The sequence below is a fragment of the Haematobia irritans genome, chromosome 4, assembly GCF_050003625.1.
Source record: "Haematobia irritans isolate KBUSLIRL chromosome 4, ASM5000362v1, whole genome shotgun sequence".
NCBI classification, from domain to species: domain Eukaryota; kingdom Metazoa; phylum Arthropoda; class Insecta; order Diptera; family Muscidae; genus Haematobia; species Haematobia irritans.
Genome location: NC_134400.1, coordinates 173,014,090 through 173,032,547, shown reverse-complemented (window position 1 = coordinate 173,032,547; position 18,458 = coordinate 173,014,090). Strand labels below are relative to the sequence as shown.

The 18,458-nt window shown below is 33.6% G+C and overlaps 1 protein-coding gene across 1 annotated transcript; it reads right to left on the bottom strand.

Moving 5' to 3' along the window:
- Nucleotides 1–16,683: 16,683 nt before the first annotated feature.
- Nucleotides 16,684–18,208, bottom strand: LOC142233855 (uncharacterized). The gene is made up of 2 exons (XM_075304921.1): nucleotides 17,506–18,208; nucleotides 16,684–17,432 (listed from the first exon to the last, which is right to left on the bottom strand). The coding sequence occupies exons 1-2, from the start codon at nucleotides 18,127–18,129 to the stop codon at nucleotides 17,226–17,228; spliced, it is 831 nt and encodes a 276-aa protein (XP_075161036.1). The 5' UTR covers nucleotides 18,130–18,208; the 3' UTR covers nucleotides 16,684–17,225.
- Nucleotides 18,209–18,458: the final 250 nt, after the last annotated feature.

The window sequence follows — 18,458 nt, the reverse complement described above, 5'->3', positions numbered from 1 at the left end:
TGCTTCAGTTGTATAGTTGGCGTTGGCGTGGGCATTTGAAGATGTTATAATTGTCATCGTGAGCGAAAAAGTGAACCAAACTTGAATTTATTTTCTTATTTAATTTGGTTTTAATTAGTATAAAACAAAAATTCATAAAAAGGTCGAATTAGTATAACTTAAATGTACCTTTTCCCCAATAGACTAAATTGCATTTTAAATCGAAAATGAAATTACGTGTCGTCATTTTGACAAATGATGACTGTCTAGGGTTTACCAGAATATTTGGTTTTTTATGCATATTATTATTTTTTTCATTAGATTTTTTGGAAACCTATTTAATAATTTTATTTAATGTGAAAAGTAAATATTTAATTTCAGAGTAAATTTGGACAACTTTTTTAATTCCCCTCAGCGTACAATTTAATAGACAATTGGTAAGTTTTATATTAAAACTTTGGCTTTCTTTCAACTAAAAAAATTATATTTCATTGCATGGTGTTAATTTTTAACAATTTTCATTATCGCTTCCATTTTTTTCCAGCAAGATATGTTAAAAAAATACCTACGATGAATAAAAAAAGGATAAGTCAAAATGTCCAAAAAGCGAGTTCAAATGAACTACTCTCTGTTCCACGTGGTCATAATAATTTTTATTCACAAAAAAACATTGTATTAAGAACTTTCATCATAAGTTTTTATAATAAAGTACTTTTGCTTAAAGACAGTTTAATTTTAATGTATGAAAATTTTCATAATAGTAAAACGGTTTATTGTTCCTTTAATTATTTAATTTTTCTGTACTGTGGAATGACTGATTTAAAAATAGTTTAGTCGTCGACATTTTAAAGAGACTGTTAACCAATTTTTATTATCGGGTTTCCCACAAAATAAGCAAGTAAACCAAAAAAATACTGACTTTTTATCTTGGTAGGGGTATATAAATCTTATGGTGTTGTAAGAATGAACTAAAATACAATGTTATAGTTGAACTAAAATTTAAGAGAATTATAAACTAGACAAGTTGAAAAAAAATCTTAAGGGCTAAATCATGGTCAATATTACTACAGTTTAGTTCATTTTGCAATCGAAAAGGGTTCACTGTTTTTTCAGTGTAGGTTAACAAATATGTGAATGTGAAGGTTCATGTATAGGCCCCATATAGATAAAATTTCCGAACCGTGTCATTTGTATTTTAATCAAAACACTAGAATCTCTAAACTTTCTATTGAAGGCATTTTGTTCTTACGAGTATAGTTAAGCGATTCAACCTAACAATATCTATCTTTACATAAAAGAAAATTTTCTCATCTCCATTCACGAAATCTTTTTAAATGTGGCAAAAGTTCATCATCTGCCATTCGTCTGGTACATTTAATATGTGAGTAAATTTGTTAGAAAAATACTCGTAAGCTTTTGTACAAAGCCATATTTTTAAACAACGAACAACTATGTACATAAAAAAGAAACAATATTGTACATATTGTTAACGAAATTTCAGACAAATGATGAAGGATTCCTGAAATCCCTTAGCCAAGCAAAAAAACAACGTTACAAAATACATTCAGAGAATTCTTATTTTTGTACAATTTGTAGCATATAAAAGAAAGTAATAATTTTCGCAAAAATCTTTATATTATGGCATCATCCAAGACGCATGTAATATCAAATGTATTCCATTGTAATGGATTACTTTGCATTCTGAATTTTATGGATATCAAGATGACCCAAAATGGAAGGCAATATTCGCCATATACTCGTACTTGTCCATTTTCGCTTTGTATTGGCTGTGGAATTTGTGAACAATAAATTTACCTCAATTTCATTGAAAAAGAGAAAAGTATAAAACATGAATATTGACATATAATAAAATTGTAATAGTAATTGTGAAAATCCTTCAACATACTCCAGGTTAAGTAAAAAACAAGTATATACGACCGTAAGTTCGGCCAGGCCGAAGCTTATGTATTGCGTAGAAACTTCTTCTAAACACTGCCATCCACAATCGAATTACTTAAGTTGCGGTAACGCTTGCCGATGGCAAGGTATCTTAAAACCCCCTAACACCATCTTCTAAATTGTATGTAAGTCCATACGTGGTATATATTAAATCAAAAAAGATCGATCCAATACGTATATAATTCAGTTTGACAATGTAGACATAAAATTTTGACAAAATTTTCTACAGAAATAAAATTTTAACAAAATTTTCTATAGAAATAAAATTTTCACAAAATTTTCTATAGAAATAAAAATTTTGACAAAATTTTCTATAGAAAGAAAATTTTGAGAAAAATTTCTACAGAAATAAAATTTGAACAAAATTTTCTATAGAAATAAAATTTTGACAAAATTTTCTATAGAAATAAAATTTTGACAATGATGAAAATTTTATTATGAGCCGAATAAAATTTTAACAAAATTTTCTCTAGAAATAAAATTTTGACAAAATTTTCTATAGAAATAAAATTTTGACAAAATTTTCTATATAAATAAAATTTTGGTAGATTATGAACCGATATGGACTAATTTGTGTGTGATTGGACCAATTTTGGTATGGTTGTTAGCGACCATATACTAACACCACGTTCCTAATTTGAACCGGATCGGATGAATTTTGCTCCTCCAAGAGGCTCCGGAGGTCAAATCTGGAGAACGTTTTATATGCGGGCTATATATAATTGTAATTATGAACCGATGTGGACCAATTTTTGCATGGTTATTAGAGACCATATAACAATATCATGTACCAAATTTCAGGCGGATCGGATGAAATTTGCTTCTATTTGAGGCTCCGCAAGCCAAATCTGGGGATCGGTTTATATGGGGGCTATATATAATTATAGACCGATGTGGACCAATTTTTGCATGATTGTTAGAGACTATATACCATCACCATGTACCAAATTTCAGCCGGATCGGATGAAATATGCTTCTCTTAGAGGCTCCGTAAGCCAAATCTGGGAATCGGTTTATATAGGGGCTATATATAATTAAGGACCGATATGGACCAATTTTTGCATGGTTGTTAGAGACCATATACCAACATCATGTACCAAATTTCAGCCGGATCGGATGAAATTTGCTTCTCTTTTAGGCTCCGCAAGCCAAAGCTGGGGATCGGTTTATATGGGGGCTATATATAATTATGGACCGATGTGGACCAATTTTTGCATGGTTGTTAGAGACCATATACCAACACCATGTACCAAATTTCAGGCGGATCGGATGAAATATGTTTCTGTTAGAGGCTCCACAAACCAAATCTGAGGGTCCCTTTATATGGGGGCTATACGTAAAAGTGGACCGATATGGCCCATTTTCAATACCATCCGACCTACATCGATAACAACAACTTGTGCCAAGTTTCAAGTCGATAGCTTGTTTCGTTCGGAAGTTAGCGTGATTTCAACAGACGGACGGACGGACGGACGGACATGCTTAGATCGACTCAGAATTTCACCACGACCCAGAATTTATATACTTTATGGGGTCTTAGAGCAATGTTTCGATGTGTTACAAACGGAATGACAAAGTTAATATACCCCCATCCTATGATGGAGGGTATAATAATGAGAACATCTCTATAAATGTAATAGTACACAGCAAAAGGATTTATGTGTCCTTGGTCAGTTTTAAAGAATGGCGTAATATTGCTAAGCTCAGCAATAGGTTTGAATATATAAATAGCCTCACACACATTCATAGATTTAGCTGTGATTTAGATAATCCTCCCAGTAGCGCAAAAGGGCATACATAAGTCGTGTAATGCTTCCTAAAGACATAAAGCCAACATATGTACTCTCTTTACATAGCGTGTCATTTGGAGCGAAGGACATGTAAAAAGCAAGAAGAAGTAATTTGAAAGAGTACTTCCCAACGTGGTGCACACAGATCCCACGGAATAAAGTTTATATAGATTTCTATACCGATGGCTCAAAATTGGATGGACAAGTTAGTTTTGGAGTTTATCAAAAGGGCCTGGAACATGAAGTCGCAAAAATATTACATAATCACTGTAGTGTTTTTTCAGGTTGAAATATTAGCAGTACGAGAGATAGAACATTGGTTTAGATGTATTCCAATAACATAACCATAAAATATAACTCGAAAACGTCCATAGACTGCCGTAAATCTCTCAACGAGATGTCAGAGGAGAACAATATTCAGTTAATATGGGTACCTGGCTAAATAACATACCAGAGAACTGCGACGCGGATGGGTTAGCAAAGCCAGGATCTTCCTTACATATTTCAAGTTCATGTTGCGTGAGAAGGCGTCACCACGCCATCTAAACTTAAACCCCACACTAAAAGTCTATCAAATTCTGTCCAAATCGAGTGATATTTAAATGTATATATTTGGGACAAACCTTTGTATATAGCACCCAACACATTTGACGGATGTGATATGGTATCGAAAATTTAGATCTTCAAAGTGGTGCAGGGTATAATATAGTCGGCAGGGTATAATATTATGGTCTAGTAAATTTCTTTTTGTATTTTTTGTAAAAAAAAAAATTAATTTTTAAATATAATTTATTCGATTTTTTTCCACTCTCTATGAAGTACTGTTTCAACAGATAGTGCCATAATAAAATATACTCAGTTAAATCGAAAATGGTCATAGATTGCAGTAAATCTGTCAACGAGATGGCTGGGCAGTACAATATTCACCTGCTATGGATCCTTGCTACACGAACAAATCAGGAAACAACAATGCGGATGAATTAGCAAAACGGAAAATTACCTTACATACTCCATCGGAACTACAATGTGGCTAATATGTATTGTAACGAACTTTAATATCTCAATTTTGACAAAATTTTCTATAAAGATAAAATGTTGACAAAATTTTCTATAGAAATAAAATTTTGATAAAATTTTCTATAGAAATAACATTTTGACAAAATCAAGACGTCAGATATCACTGACAAAGTTAGTAAAAACGAAATGTAAATTAATTTCTGTCAAATCAAAAACGTAATTTTGCCAGATGGTGGTTGCAGAAATCCAGCCAAAACAGTCACATTTTTCCAAAATAGTTGCCCATATTTTATCACGTGTTAAATTTGCATAAACGCCATGGCGTAGTCGTTATTGTCTGCAGACTTTGACATTCTTAAATATGTTGGAGCCTCGGAAACTATCTCCCAAGATGGCTGCGATGATTTTATATCAAACGTAAACATTTTTGGAAAAATTTGTTTTTTTAAAAACGGAAACCTAAACTCATATTTAGGAAAGTAGTTTCTTACTATCAGATGATTTAAATTTTTTCGTTTGAGCAGAAATTTGATTGCCGGTATTTTCTTAATAGCATAGGCGTAGCTAAAGAGGATTTATGGGTTTGTCATCTCCCCCTATCAAATACCATGCAGTATTTCTTCAAACTATGATTATGTTATATATCATTGAATTAAATATTCTAGTTTCTTTCCATCTACAAGAATTTATTTCTTCTCTTTTTTAGGTATCTTCACAATTAGCACACAGTGTAGCTTTTGCCCCTTACGAAAATGTTGCTAGCTTCTCCAATGTTTAATTGAAAATTGTGACAAATAGAAACTCAAAATAAAATTATGTTATATCAACAATTTTAAAATATTGAATTTATTTTAAATTTAAAAGTATCGAAATAAATGGACTTCATAATTGATGGTATTTATGAATTACTTCAATTATTCTTGCGAAGCGTAACATATTTCCTCATATTTCGAAGCATACGTCCATGGCAGAATTAGGAAGGTATTTTCAAGCTATCAGGTGATTACAATTTTTTCATTTGAGCAGAACTTAGATTTACTATTGTGTTTACCAAGTGTGTTTACAAACAAAACAATGTGTTTATTTTAACTGACAACAGTGACAGTTAAAATTAAAATTTCAATCAAGGCATATTTATTCTGCCATGATTTCAATTAAATATTTTGTTTTGTGAAAATAAGTAAAATAAAATGAGAAAGTGTCGCGTGTGTGGAAAGAGGGATGGTCGTAGTGAAAGCTGCTCTTTTCACAGAGTGCCAACAAATTGATTGAATTGGAGAGCGAACTTGTACCACTTCCACCGTATCTTCCAGATTTGTCCCCGTGATAACTTTCTTTGTTTTAAAACTAAAACAGGCATTAGATGGACGAAAACATTTGTCGACTGGGGAGGGCAACGCCACCAAATTCTTTCCAATTAAGAGAGCACTATATTTGTAAATAAATTACTAAAATAATTTTTGTTATTGTTCCAAAAAAAAAAAAAAATTAAAAATTGAACAAGTATATACGGCCGTAAGTTCGGCCAGGCCGAATCTTATGTACCCTCCACCATGGATTGCGTAGGAACTTCTACTAAAGGCTGTCATCCACAATCGAATTACTTGGGTTGCGATAACACTTGCCGATGGCAAATTATCGTAAAACTTTTTAACACTGTCTTCTAAATTGTAAGTTAGCCCATACGGGGTATATATTAAACAAAAAAAGGCCGATTAAATACGTATATAATATAGTTTGACAAAAAAAAAATTTTTTGACAAAATTTTCTATAGAAATAAAAACTTGACAAAATTTTCTATTGAAATAAACGTTTGACAAAACTTTCTATAGAAATGAAATTTTGACACAACTTTCTATAGTAATAAAATTTGACAAAATTTTCTATGGAAATAAAGTTTTGGTAGATTATTTTTGGCGATATGGACCAATTTTTGTGTAAAAAGTCATCGGCTATATATAACTAAAGACCGATATTGACCAATTTTTACATGGCTGTTAGAGGCCATATATTGACAAAATGTACCAAATTTCAACCGCATCGGATGACTTTTGCTATATATAATTATGGACCGATATGGACCAATTTTTGCATGGTTGTTAGATATCATATACCAAACACCATGTACCAAATTTCAACTGGATCGGATGAATTTCGCTCCTCCAAGAGGCTCCTGAGGTCAAATCTGGGGATCGGTTTATATGGGAGCTATATATAATTATGAACCGATATTTCCATGGTTGTTAGAGACTATATACTAACACCACGTACTAAATTTCAATTGGATCGGATGAATTTTGCTCCTCCAAGAGGCTCCGGAGTTCAAATCTGGGGATCGGTTTATATGGGAGCTATATATAATTATGAACCGATATGGACCAATTTTTGCATGGTTGTTAGAGGCCGTATACTAACATCAGGTACCAAATTTCAACAGGATCGGATGAATTTTGCCCCTCCAAGAGGCTCCGGAGGTCAAATCTGGGGATCGGTTTATATGGGGGCTATATATAATTATGGACCGATATGGACCAATTTTTGCATGGTTGTTAGAGACCGTATACTAACATCAGGTACCACATTTCAACCGGATCGGATGAATTTTTCCCCTCCAAGAGGCTCCGGAGGTCAAATCTGGGGATCGGTTTATATGGGGGCTATATATAATTATGAACCGACATGGACCAATTTTTGCATGGGTGTTAGAGACCGTATACTAAGACCACGTACTAAATTTCAACCGGATCGGATGAATTTTGCTCCTCCAAGAGGCTCCGGAGGTCAAATCTGGGGATCGGTTTATATGGGAGCTATATATAATTATGGACCGATATGGACCAATTTTTGCATGGTTGTTAGAGGCCGTATACTAACATCAGGTACCAAATTTCAACCGGATCGGATGAATTTTGCTGCTCCGGGAGGCTCCCCAAGCCAAATTTGGGGATCGGTTTATATGGGGGCTATACGTAAACGTGGTCCGATATGGCCGATTTTCAATACCATCCGACCTACATCAATAACAACTACTTGTGCCAAGTTTCAAGTCGATAGCTTGTTTCGTTCGGAAGTTAGCGTTATTTCCACAGACAGACGGACAGACGGACGGACGGACGGACATGCTTAGATCGACTCAGAATTTCACCACGACCCAGAATATATATATATATACTTTATGGGGTCTTAGAGCAATATTTCGATGTGTTACAAAGTTAATATACCCCCATCCTATGGTGGAGGGTATAACAATGAAATGTTTACAATTCTGTGTACTTTCGTTTTGGACAATTGCCGACAAATTGTCAATTTGAATGACAATCAAAGTTTCAATATGGCGACTGACGTTTTTGTTTTTGTAATTCCGGAACTACCTTGCTAATTCTGTTATGCATACGTCGATACATTTCCAGATTTTCTCTATTGAAATATCCCATAAATTATAAATTTAATTCAATTTGATTGACAATCAAAGTTTCAATATGGTGACTGACATTTTTGTTTTTGTAATACCAAAACTGCCTTGGGTTTTGACAAAAAAATGTTAAAGTCTAACATGACAATCGCTGCTTCTTTTGTAGTGTCTTTCGATACTGGGAATTTGGATATCGCCATGGACATGGTTTGGGTATATTTCGCATCAGAGTTGGGGATTGTTATAGTGTCACTAAAGAGTCTATGGCAGTGATTGGGATAAAATCGAACTTTGAAATGTTGGCATTTCGCAAAAAAAAATCAAAGATTCTACCTAGGAAGACTCATTCGAATTTTACGAAATAACGCAAACTGAGGTTTTCCAAGCAGTGAGCTCTGTGAGATCTACATCTAGTGGCCCGGATGATGTGAACCCAAAATTTCTGAGAACGGTCATACCGCAAATTCTCCCTTTTGTCACACACCTTTTCAACTACATTCTAATGACGTCAATTTTCCCATTGAGATGGAAAAGGGCATGAATACTACCTGTAGCCAAGCAGGGTGGTGAATTAATATGTTTGTTTTATGTGAACATATTATATGTTTGGAAGAATTTTGAGCCCAAGAATATTATAAGCTTGGAAGAATTTTTCGCAAAGACGATTGTGCTCATTCCCTAACATACTCGTAATTTTAACTTACACGAAATATTTTAGTTCTTGGCATCTTTTTCTGTAATACAAATAATGTTGAAGAAATTATTAACTTTTATAAATTTTTAAATTTTACCTTTCGCCTGCACGGAGAATCGAACCGAGGACCATACAGTTTGTAAGCCAACACACTATCCACTGGGCTACGTAGCTGTTATAGTCACCAGTAGATAATTATCATTATAAGTTACATTTATATAGCATAGTTTGCAGCGCCCACGAGCCAATGCAAACATAACATTATTTAACACAAACATACAATTGTTTGCCACGTGGAGAAGTGGTTAGCATGTCTGCCTTGAATGCAAAGGGTCGAGGGTTCAATCCCTGCTCCGACCGAACACCAATTTTTGTTTTAATTTACACATTTATTTTTATTGCAAAAATAACAATTTTGTAACATAAAACTGTTTTTGGTATAAAAGTTTGAAATGGAGTCGAGTATAAACATGCATAAATAATTTTATAATATACACATAAATTTATTTAGGCGTGAACAGTTTTTTTACTAGCATTTAACACCATTTTAAATGCATTTAAAACTTATCGTTCCCGAAAAAGTTATTCTGTTTTTATAGATTCGAGTTTTGCCGCTAAGATAAAAAATAATTTTAGCTGCAAAATTCGAACTTAATGCCCGCTTTTATATTTGAAAGTGTCCGTCAACTCCTCTTGGACTACTTATTAATAAAGAGAGAGAGAGAGAGAACTAAACTTTGTTTTTATTCATTTTACTGTTTAATTTTTCACTGTTTCCTCCTTTTTTCATTTTAATGTCCCAACTTTAAAAAGAGTTAGTGACTTTTCGTTATTTTTATGAAGATCCCTTTGTAATTTTGTTATATTTTCCATCGTTTTTATACCCTAAACCACATAGTGGTCCAGAAATATTGATTTTGATTTTAGACCCCATAAAATATATACCGATAGACTCAGAATCACCTTCTGAGTCGGTCTAGAGCTTGGTGTCCGTCCGTCCGTCTGTCCATACGTCTATATATATATATATATATATATATATATATATATATATATATATATATATATATATATATATATATATATATATATATATATATATATATATATATATATATATATATATATATATATATATATATATATATATATATATATATATATATATATATATATATATATATATATGTATCGCCCGATTTTGCCAAATTTAGCCGTAAAACTCTTATTTATCAACTGATTGTACTCAAATTTGGCTAAATGTAATCTTCTACAGCACTAAGTGTATGTGCGAAATTTCATCGAAATCGGTTCAGATTTAGATATAGCTCCCATATATATGTATCCCCCGATTTTGCCAAATTTGGCCTTAATAACCTTATTTTTTACCATAGAGGTCTTATTTATTAACTTATCGTACTCAAATTTTGCACAAGGTAACAGTCTGTGGTATCAATCATACCTGCAAAATATTATACAAAATGGTTTAGGTTTAGATATAGCTCCAATATATATGCATCGCTCAATTTTCCCAAATTTGGCCATAATACTCTTATCTAATACCAATGTTACTCAAATTTCAAATTTTGATATACTAGCCGATCGTATTTAGATTTACATGTAGCTCTTACAATATAATATTGCCCAATTTGTACAAATTTGGATTCATTACCCACAACTAATTGAGCGATTCCTTCCTTTCCTTCCTATTTTAATAATGGACTCAATATTAGTAGCATACTATCTCTGTAGGTGCAAAATCAACTATAGCTGCCAATATCGGACATTTCTGCTCAGCTTGTGACAAGACTACCATAAACATTTACCCTTTTATGTTCTTAAATATGAAAATGCAGTTTATCGCCCAAACCTATACCATTGATACCCCACAAACAATTTCTACCAATTCAGAAGGGATGGTTTAGGGTATGATATAGTCGGCCCCGCTCGACTTTCTACTTTACTCACTTGTTTTTTAATTTCCTTTGCCTTAATATTGTGACTTACTCCTCGTACGTTCCGATTTCTTTTAACGAACCAAGAAAAAAATTGTGCCCATAATGCCAAAATGATAAACAAAAAACATGTCCACACATACATAAAATGCTGCTCTCAAGGCGAAAACACATGCTGTTTTCTTGTTTTCAAATGTATATTCTCTTGGTTCCGAATGTCTACTCTCTTTATTCCGAATACCCATTCTATTATTCAAATTAAATAATATTTAGACTTAAGTTGTGTTATGTTGATATCTTTCGTCAACCCTCCCGGTTTCCATCTCTATTTGTTTCTCTATATTCTCTCTCTCTGTAGCTCTCGGAATAAAATATCACAACATATATATGTTTACTCGAAATTTGTAAATTTATATATGTTTACATTCACACATATTATTTTTATGAAACATTCATGTCCCAAACATAATATATTCTAACATACCAACATTACATGTTTACACTTAAATATATTGTGTTTAAAAATTGTGCCCGAAAAACATTTTGTTTATATAGGAACATATGAAAAACATATTTTTCTAACAGTGTGATCACAGTGTGAAGACAGTGACTTGATTTGTTTTTCATAGTGATGAGATTGAATGAAATGGTACAAAATCTGACAGACAAATGTACATTTAAAAAGTATGTAAATCCAAAACCAAAAATATTTTTGAAAGCGCTTTAATTTCAAATCATTTTCTTTTCTAAGGAATTGAATTAAAACATATGCCTTGAGTAATTGAAATTCTGGGATTTTTGGCAAATTTTGTGAAAGATTCGGGACACTTCCTGAAGACGAAATTCCGAGAAAATCCAGGTAAATTCTGTCCATCCAGGTAAATTCTGTCCATTCTGTCCTAAAAGTATCCGCGAAAATTTCAACTCGAAAAGCGAACATAGTATTTACCTTAATACAAAAGTCTGGAAGCAAATATTGGGTTTAAGTATGTTTTGAGTGAATATAAGCCTACCACTAAATAATATTGCTTCTAGACCTATTATTATATTTACCGAAACATTGAGAATTAATTTTTGAGTTTATTCAGCCCTGGCTGTCCGTCTGTCTATTCATCTGTTTGTTATTCATGATCAAGACGAATATCTGAATTTATTGCATTCCCAGTGATGGAACGAGTATACCACCAACTAATGGTTGATCGATAAAAATATGACATTATCAAAATGAAAATGTTATCCATATTGATGTGCTTGTTCTGATAAATATCTACAAATACACTGTACTTTTTCTAAATATGTTATCATTTGGAATGTTTGAATCATTTAGATATCTATGATCAACGATCTGAGAAATATTTCAACATCAGTTACGCAAAACTAGCAATGACAATGCGAACATTGAACTTATCGTTGTAATACGTAATTGGAATGCAGCGTCTTACATTTAATGATAAATGAAATATAATAGTGGCTGTTTTAACCATCTGATTTAAAGAGTTCTTTTTTACAATATGGATGCCCTAGGTTAGGTTAGGTACACAGAAGTCGGAGTCTTAATCATAACCGATTCTATGGAAAGTATGCAATTGCGATGTGTAAATCTTTATGCAAATTGTGTGTAAAATGGGTGACCAAAAAACTGGTCATATTTACACAAATCGGAAGAAATATATGTGGCATCATAATTAAAATCTGAAGCGATTTGGATCAAATTTTAATTCTACTTTCTTTTCCAAATTCAGTGAAACTTTGGAATCCGTGGTCATATAAATCTGAATCGGGTGATTTTAAACAAATTTGGCATGCATTTTCTTCTATCTATGCAAAATTTCACGTAAATTGTAATAAAACTTTGGCTTTTGTAACTTGGGCGAAAGATTTATGTGGGAACTATATCTAACTCTGGACCCATAATAACTCTAGTTTTCCAATAAAATCGGATAAAAACTGCAGTTTCTAGAAGTCCAAGAACACATATCGGGAATCGGTCTATATGGGAGCTATACCAAAACATGGACCGATAAAGGGTGATACGGTCAAAATTTGGTCAATATAAACTTGACGTATTTCTTTCAATTTTGCATTTAAAAAACCTGAACACCCCTCATTTTGAAGGTGTGTGTGTAGAATGTTGCTCCTATTTTGATTTTGGAATTCACTCTTCAGTTGTCAAAATGCCGTCCAAGCAAGAAGAGCAGCGTATCAAAATTTTGCTCGCGCATCGCGAAAATCCGAGCTACTCGCACGCAAAGCTGGCAAAATCGCTAAAAGTTGCCAAATCAACCGTTACAAATGTAATTAAAGTGTTTGAGGAACGTTTGTCGACAGCCAGGAAGCCTGGATCGGGGGGAAATCGAAAACCGGAAGCCGCTGAGACGACAAAGAGAGTTGCCGGTTGTTTCAAGCGAAACCCTAACCTCTCTCTCCGAGATGCCGCAAATAAGCTGGGTGTATCGTCTACAACCGTGCATCGAGCCAAAAAACAAGCCGGACTATCGACTTACAAGAAGGTAGTGACTCCAAATCGCGATGATAAACAAACTACGACGGCCAAAGCGCGATCCCGGAGGATGTACACGACGATGCTGACGAAGTTTGACTGCGTGGTATGGACGACGAAACCTACGTCAAAGCCGACTACAAGCAGCTTCCGGGACAGGAGTTTTATACGGCGAAAGGAAGGGGAAAGGTAGCAGATATTTTCAAGCACATAAAACTGTCAAAGTTCGCAAAGAAATATCTGGTTTGGCAAGCCATCTGTACCTGTGGCTTGAAAATCAGCATTTTCATAGCTTCCGGGACTGTCAACTAAGAAATTTACGTGAAAGAGTGTTTGAATAAACGTCTGCTGCCTTTCCTGAAGAAACACGGGTGTTCCGTACTGTTTTGGCCGGATTTGGCATCTTGCCATTACGGTAAAAAGGCCATGGAGTGGTACGCCGCCAACAACGTGCAGGTGGTTCCCAAGGACAAGAACCCTCTCAACACGCCAGAGCTCCGCCCAATTGAGAAATACTGGGCTATTGTCAAGCGGAACCTAAAGAAGACCAAAAAAACTGCTAAGGACGAGCAGCAGTTCAAGGCAAACTGGCTTTCTGCGGCGAAGAAGGTGGGCAAGGTGGCTGTACAAAATCTGATGGCAGGTGTCAAGCGTTTTCGGCAATTCGGATTTGGCAAAGCGAAAGCCTAACTGAATATTTTTCCTGAATTTTATACTAATTGAACTTGAAAAAGAAATTTAATTTGATTTTTTTAATAAACGATTTCACCGATTTACACGCGTTTTCCCTTGACCAACTTTTGACCGTATCACCCTTTACACACCATATTCGGTAGACCTACCCACCAAAAAAATTTGGAAGTTCTTCCAAAGGCACAACTTTTAAAGCACTTCCAGAAGATACAATCCCAATGATGTTCTTTATTTTCACTACCCAGGAAGTTCTTTTAATTCAATTTTTTATAACTTGGGTTTTCATACTTTTAATGGGTAATTTTAATTTTTATACCCTCCACCATAGGATGGGGGTATATTAACTTTGTCATTCCGTTTGTAACACATCGAAATATTGTTCTAAGACCCCATAAAGAATATATATTCTGGGTCGTGGTGAAATTCTGAGTCGATCTGAGCATGTCCGTCCGTCTGTTGAAATCGCGCTAACTTCCGAACGAAACAAGCTACCGACTTGAAACTTGGCACAAGTAGTTGTTATTGATGTAGGTCGGACGGTATTGCAAATGGGCCATATCGGTCCACTTTTACGTATAGCCCCCATATAAACGGACTCCCAAATTTGGCTTGCGATTGCTCTAAGAGAAGCAAATTTCATCCGCTCCGGCTGAAATTTGGTACATGGTGTTAGTATATGGTCTCTAACAACTATGCAAAAATTGGTCCATATCGGTCCATAATTACATATAGCCCCCATATAAACCGATCCCCCGATTTGGCTTGCAGAGCCTCTGAGAGAACCAAATTTCATCCGATCCGGCTGAAATTTCGTACATGGTGTTAGTATATGTTCTCTAATGACCATGGACAAATTGGTCTACATCGGCCAATAATTATATATAGCCTCCATATAAGCCGATCCTCAGATTTGTCCTCCGGAACCCCTTGGAAGAGCAAAATTCATCCGATCCGGTTGAAATTTGGAACATGGTGTTAGAATGTGGTCTCTAACAAACATCCAAGGATTGGTCCATATCGGTCCATAATTCTATATAGCCCCCATATAAACCGTTCCCCAGATTTGATCTCCGGAGCCTCTTGGAGGAGCAAAATTCATCCGATCCGGTTGAAATTTGCAACGTGGTGTTAGAATGTGGTCTCTAACAAACGCGCAAGAATTGGTCCATATCGGTCCATAATTATATATAACCCCCATATAAACCGTTCCCCAGATTTGTCCTCCGGAGCCTCTTGGAGGACCAAAATTCATCCGATCCGGTTGAAATTTGCAACGTGGTGTTAGTATAAGGCCGTTAATAACCATGCCAAAATTGGTCCATATCGGTCTATAGTTATATATAGCCGATCCCCAATCACATCAAAAATTGGTCCATATCGGTTCATAATCATGGTTATCACTCGAGCAAAAATTAATTTACCAAAATTTTGTTTTTATAGAAAACATTGTCAAAGTATTATTTTTATAGAAAATTTTTTCAAAATTTTGTCAAAATTTTATTTCTAGAAAATTTTGTCAAAATTTTATTTCTATAGAAAATTTTGTAAACATTTTATTTCTATAGAAAATTTTGTCAAAATTTTATTTCTATAGAAAATTTTGTCAAAATTTTATTTCTATAGAAAATTTTGCCAAAACTTTATTTCTATAGAAAATTTTTTCCAAATTTTATTGCTATAGAAATTTTTTTCCAAAATTTACTTCTATAGAAAATGTTGTCAAAATTTTATTTTGTCAAAATTTTATTTCTATAGAAACTTTAAACTTAATTATATACGTATATAATCGGCCTTTTTAGTTTAATATATACCACGTATGGACAATGGGTATATATTACGGAAGTTTTAAGATACCTTGCCATCGGCAAGTGTTAGCACAACCCAAGTAATTCGATTGTGGATGACAGTCTTCAGTAGAAGTTTCAACGCAATCCATGGTGTAGGGTACATAAGCTTCGGCCTGGTCGAATTTACGGCCGTATATACTTGTTTTTAGTTCAAATAGGTCAAAAACAAATTAAGAATTAATAAAATGATACAAATTATTTAAAGTTTGCAGAAAAAATGATAAATCCATTCTAGAAAAATAGCGATTTTATAAAAAAGAATTTAATGTCAAACGTTTTAGACAAGCGTTAGAATGCATTAAAAATCATAAAAAAAATTAAAAAATTATTTATTTGACAAAATATGACAAAAATTATTAATTCATATCCACAACACACAATATGCATCACACCCTCAAAAGTTATGCAAATTTAGTGCAACGGCTGTTGAAATGGTGGATATCCGTCCTATTTTAGGAATTTAGTGCAACGGCTGTTGAAATGGTGGACATCCGTCCTATTTAATAAAGATTGCAAAAAGTGAAAAAAACTCGGTTTTGCTCCCCACTGTAGTTTAAACCTTGGCAAGTTATTGACAACTCAAAATGTTGAGTGTTGCGAAATAGTAACTCAGAATAGGGGGATGATATGCATTTTACCTAATTTCTGTTATAAATAAAAATGTCTTTTGCGCTATATAAACTTCAAACTTTCTTCAAAATTAGATCATTTTAACTTAAAGAAAGCTATCACTTTATTTTAAGTATATAATTTAGTAATTCTTAAGTTATAATAAATTAATCATAATAATTCATAGAATTTTTCTTTTTCATAAATATAAAATAAAATTTGGCTTGTATCCTATAAAAATTATTCTTTCAGTTCCATTCTTCTTTAAATAATTAAATTTGAATAAGAAATAATTATGTTGTATATATGAAGAAAATAATGAAAAAGTATTTGTTGTCATCGAATGAAAAAAATCATGTCTAAAATTTTGCCCTAAGTTTGCATTTGCCTTAAATTTCCCTCAAAATACTAAAATGCATGGATTTTCATCAATTACAAGGTAGAAAGCAATGAAGCAAAAATAAGAAATATTTGTGTTGATGTTATTGATTGCTTTTTCTCCATTAAAATTTGGTAAGTATGTAAATTCGTATTTCCAAATTAAAAAAAAAAAAAAAAAACAAATAAATGGAAATATTTCTTTTTTTCCAAGCATCGTTGTTCTCTTTTCGAAATGCATATATATAAAACAAATAACTATGGAAAAAAGAGATCCTTTTCACTTTGACACATGATGTATGTGCTTCTTTTCAAGGGAAACAAGGGAAAATCCGAACGTTTGATATACTAACAACATTTTCAATTTAGCATTAGGGCATAATAACCCATTTTAGGCATTTGTACTGTAACATTTTGCCTGTGACATGTGAATGCAAGTACGCTTCTCAATATCCCAGCCATAATAGAAAGGACACTGTTGCAATGTTTGATATCCTTTTATGCAATAATAGAAATAATTGCATTTATTAGGATGTGGAAAAAACTCGGTCATATGAGGCAAACATTTATTGAACTCCGAAGGTGCCTGATTGGCCAACTATAAAAGGAGAGAAACGGCAATGAAAGCTCATTAGTATAAAATTATAGCCATATTGAAAGTTTGCACTTACTCTACATTTAGCATTCTCTGGAAAATCACATTTGCCTGTAGCTGCATTAAAATGTAAATGGTCCATACAATGCATACCAATGGCATGACCATGATAACACACATAATAATCGGAACATGAATTGCTATTCGTTATTAGGACAATTTGATTAGGGTCATCGGTAATGGGACAGGCGTCCCTTACAATGGGTGGCATATCAATAATATCGCCTGGGAAATCAATGGACGATGTAGGTGCTGGAGTTGTGGCGACGGACGATGATGCTGTGGTAGCTTTACTGGTCTCTTCTTCTTCTTCTTCGGGTTCTCCATCGGGTTCTTCCTCTCCATTTCCATCATCGTCATCATCACCATTGCCATTGTCGATTTCATCCAAGGGACATTGGACATTCGCCTCAAAATCACATTCTTCACCATTGAAATAAAATCCATCACCACAATCATCCAATACTGATTCTTCGCCATCACAGTATATAAAGGCCGAGCAACTATCGAAACTTGAGACATATGTGCCATCCTCTATACCATCGCATTCATCAAATGTTTCAGCCGATACCAACAGACATATATATCCCATCCAATATATAGTAAAAAAAATCCAATGATGTGTCATTTTTGTTTTCATTTTTATAGTTGTTCGAATAGGGCTTCTTGGGAGTTTTATTTTTTAACGGATCTTTTGAAATTCTTGTAAAATGCACTTGCTGTTTTTCTATCAAATAATTATCTTTCCATTTTCGACATGGACTTTTATAGACTTCATTTGCCACCAATACGGGGGTTTGTCCTCCGATAACATGTTATCTATTGAAAATCGGAAGTTACTTCCACCCATCATATCATTATTCATCTTTGTCATTGTTATCATCAAGAAGACAAACAAAATCTCACAAGAAGCTTCAATGAAATTCAAAATTAAAATGGAATTCCTTGAAATTTGATAGTAAAACTGGT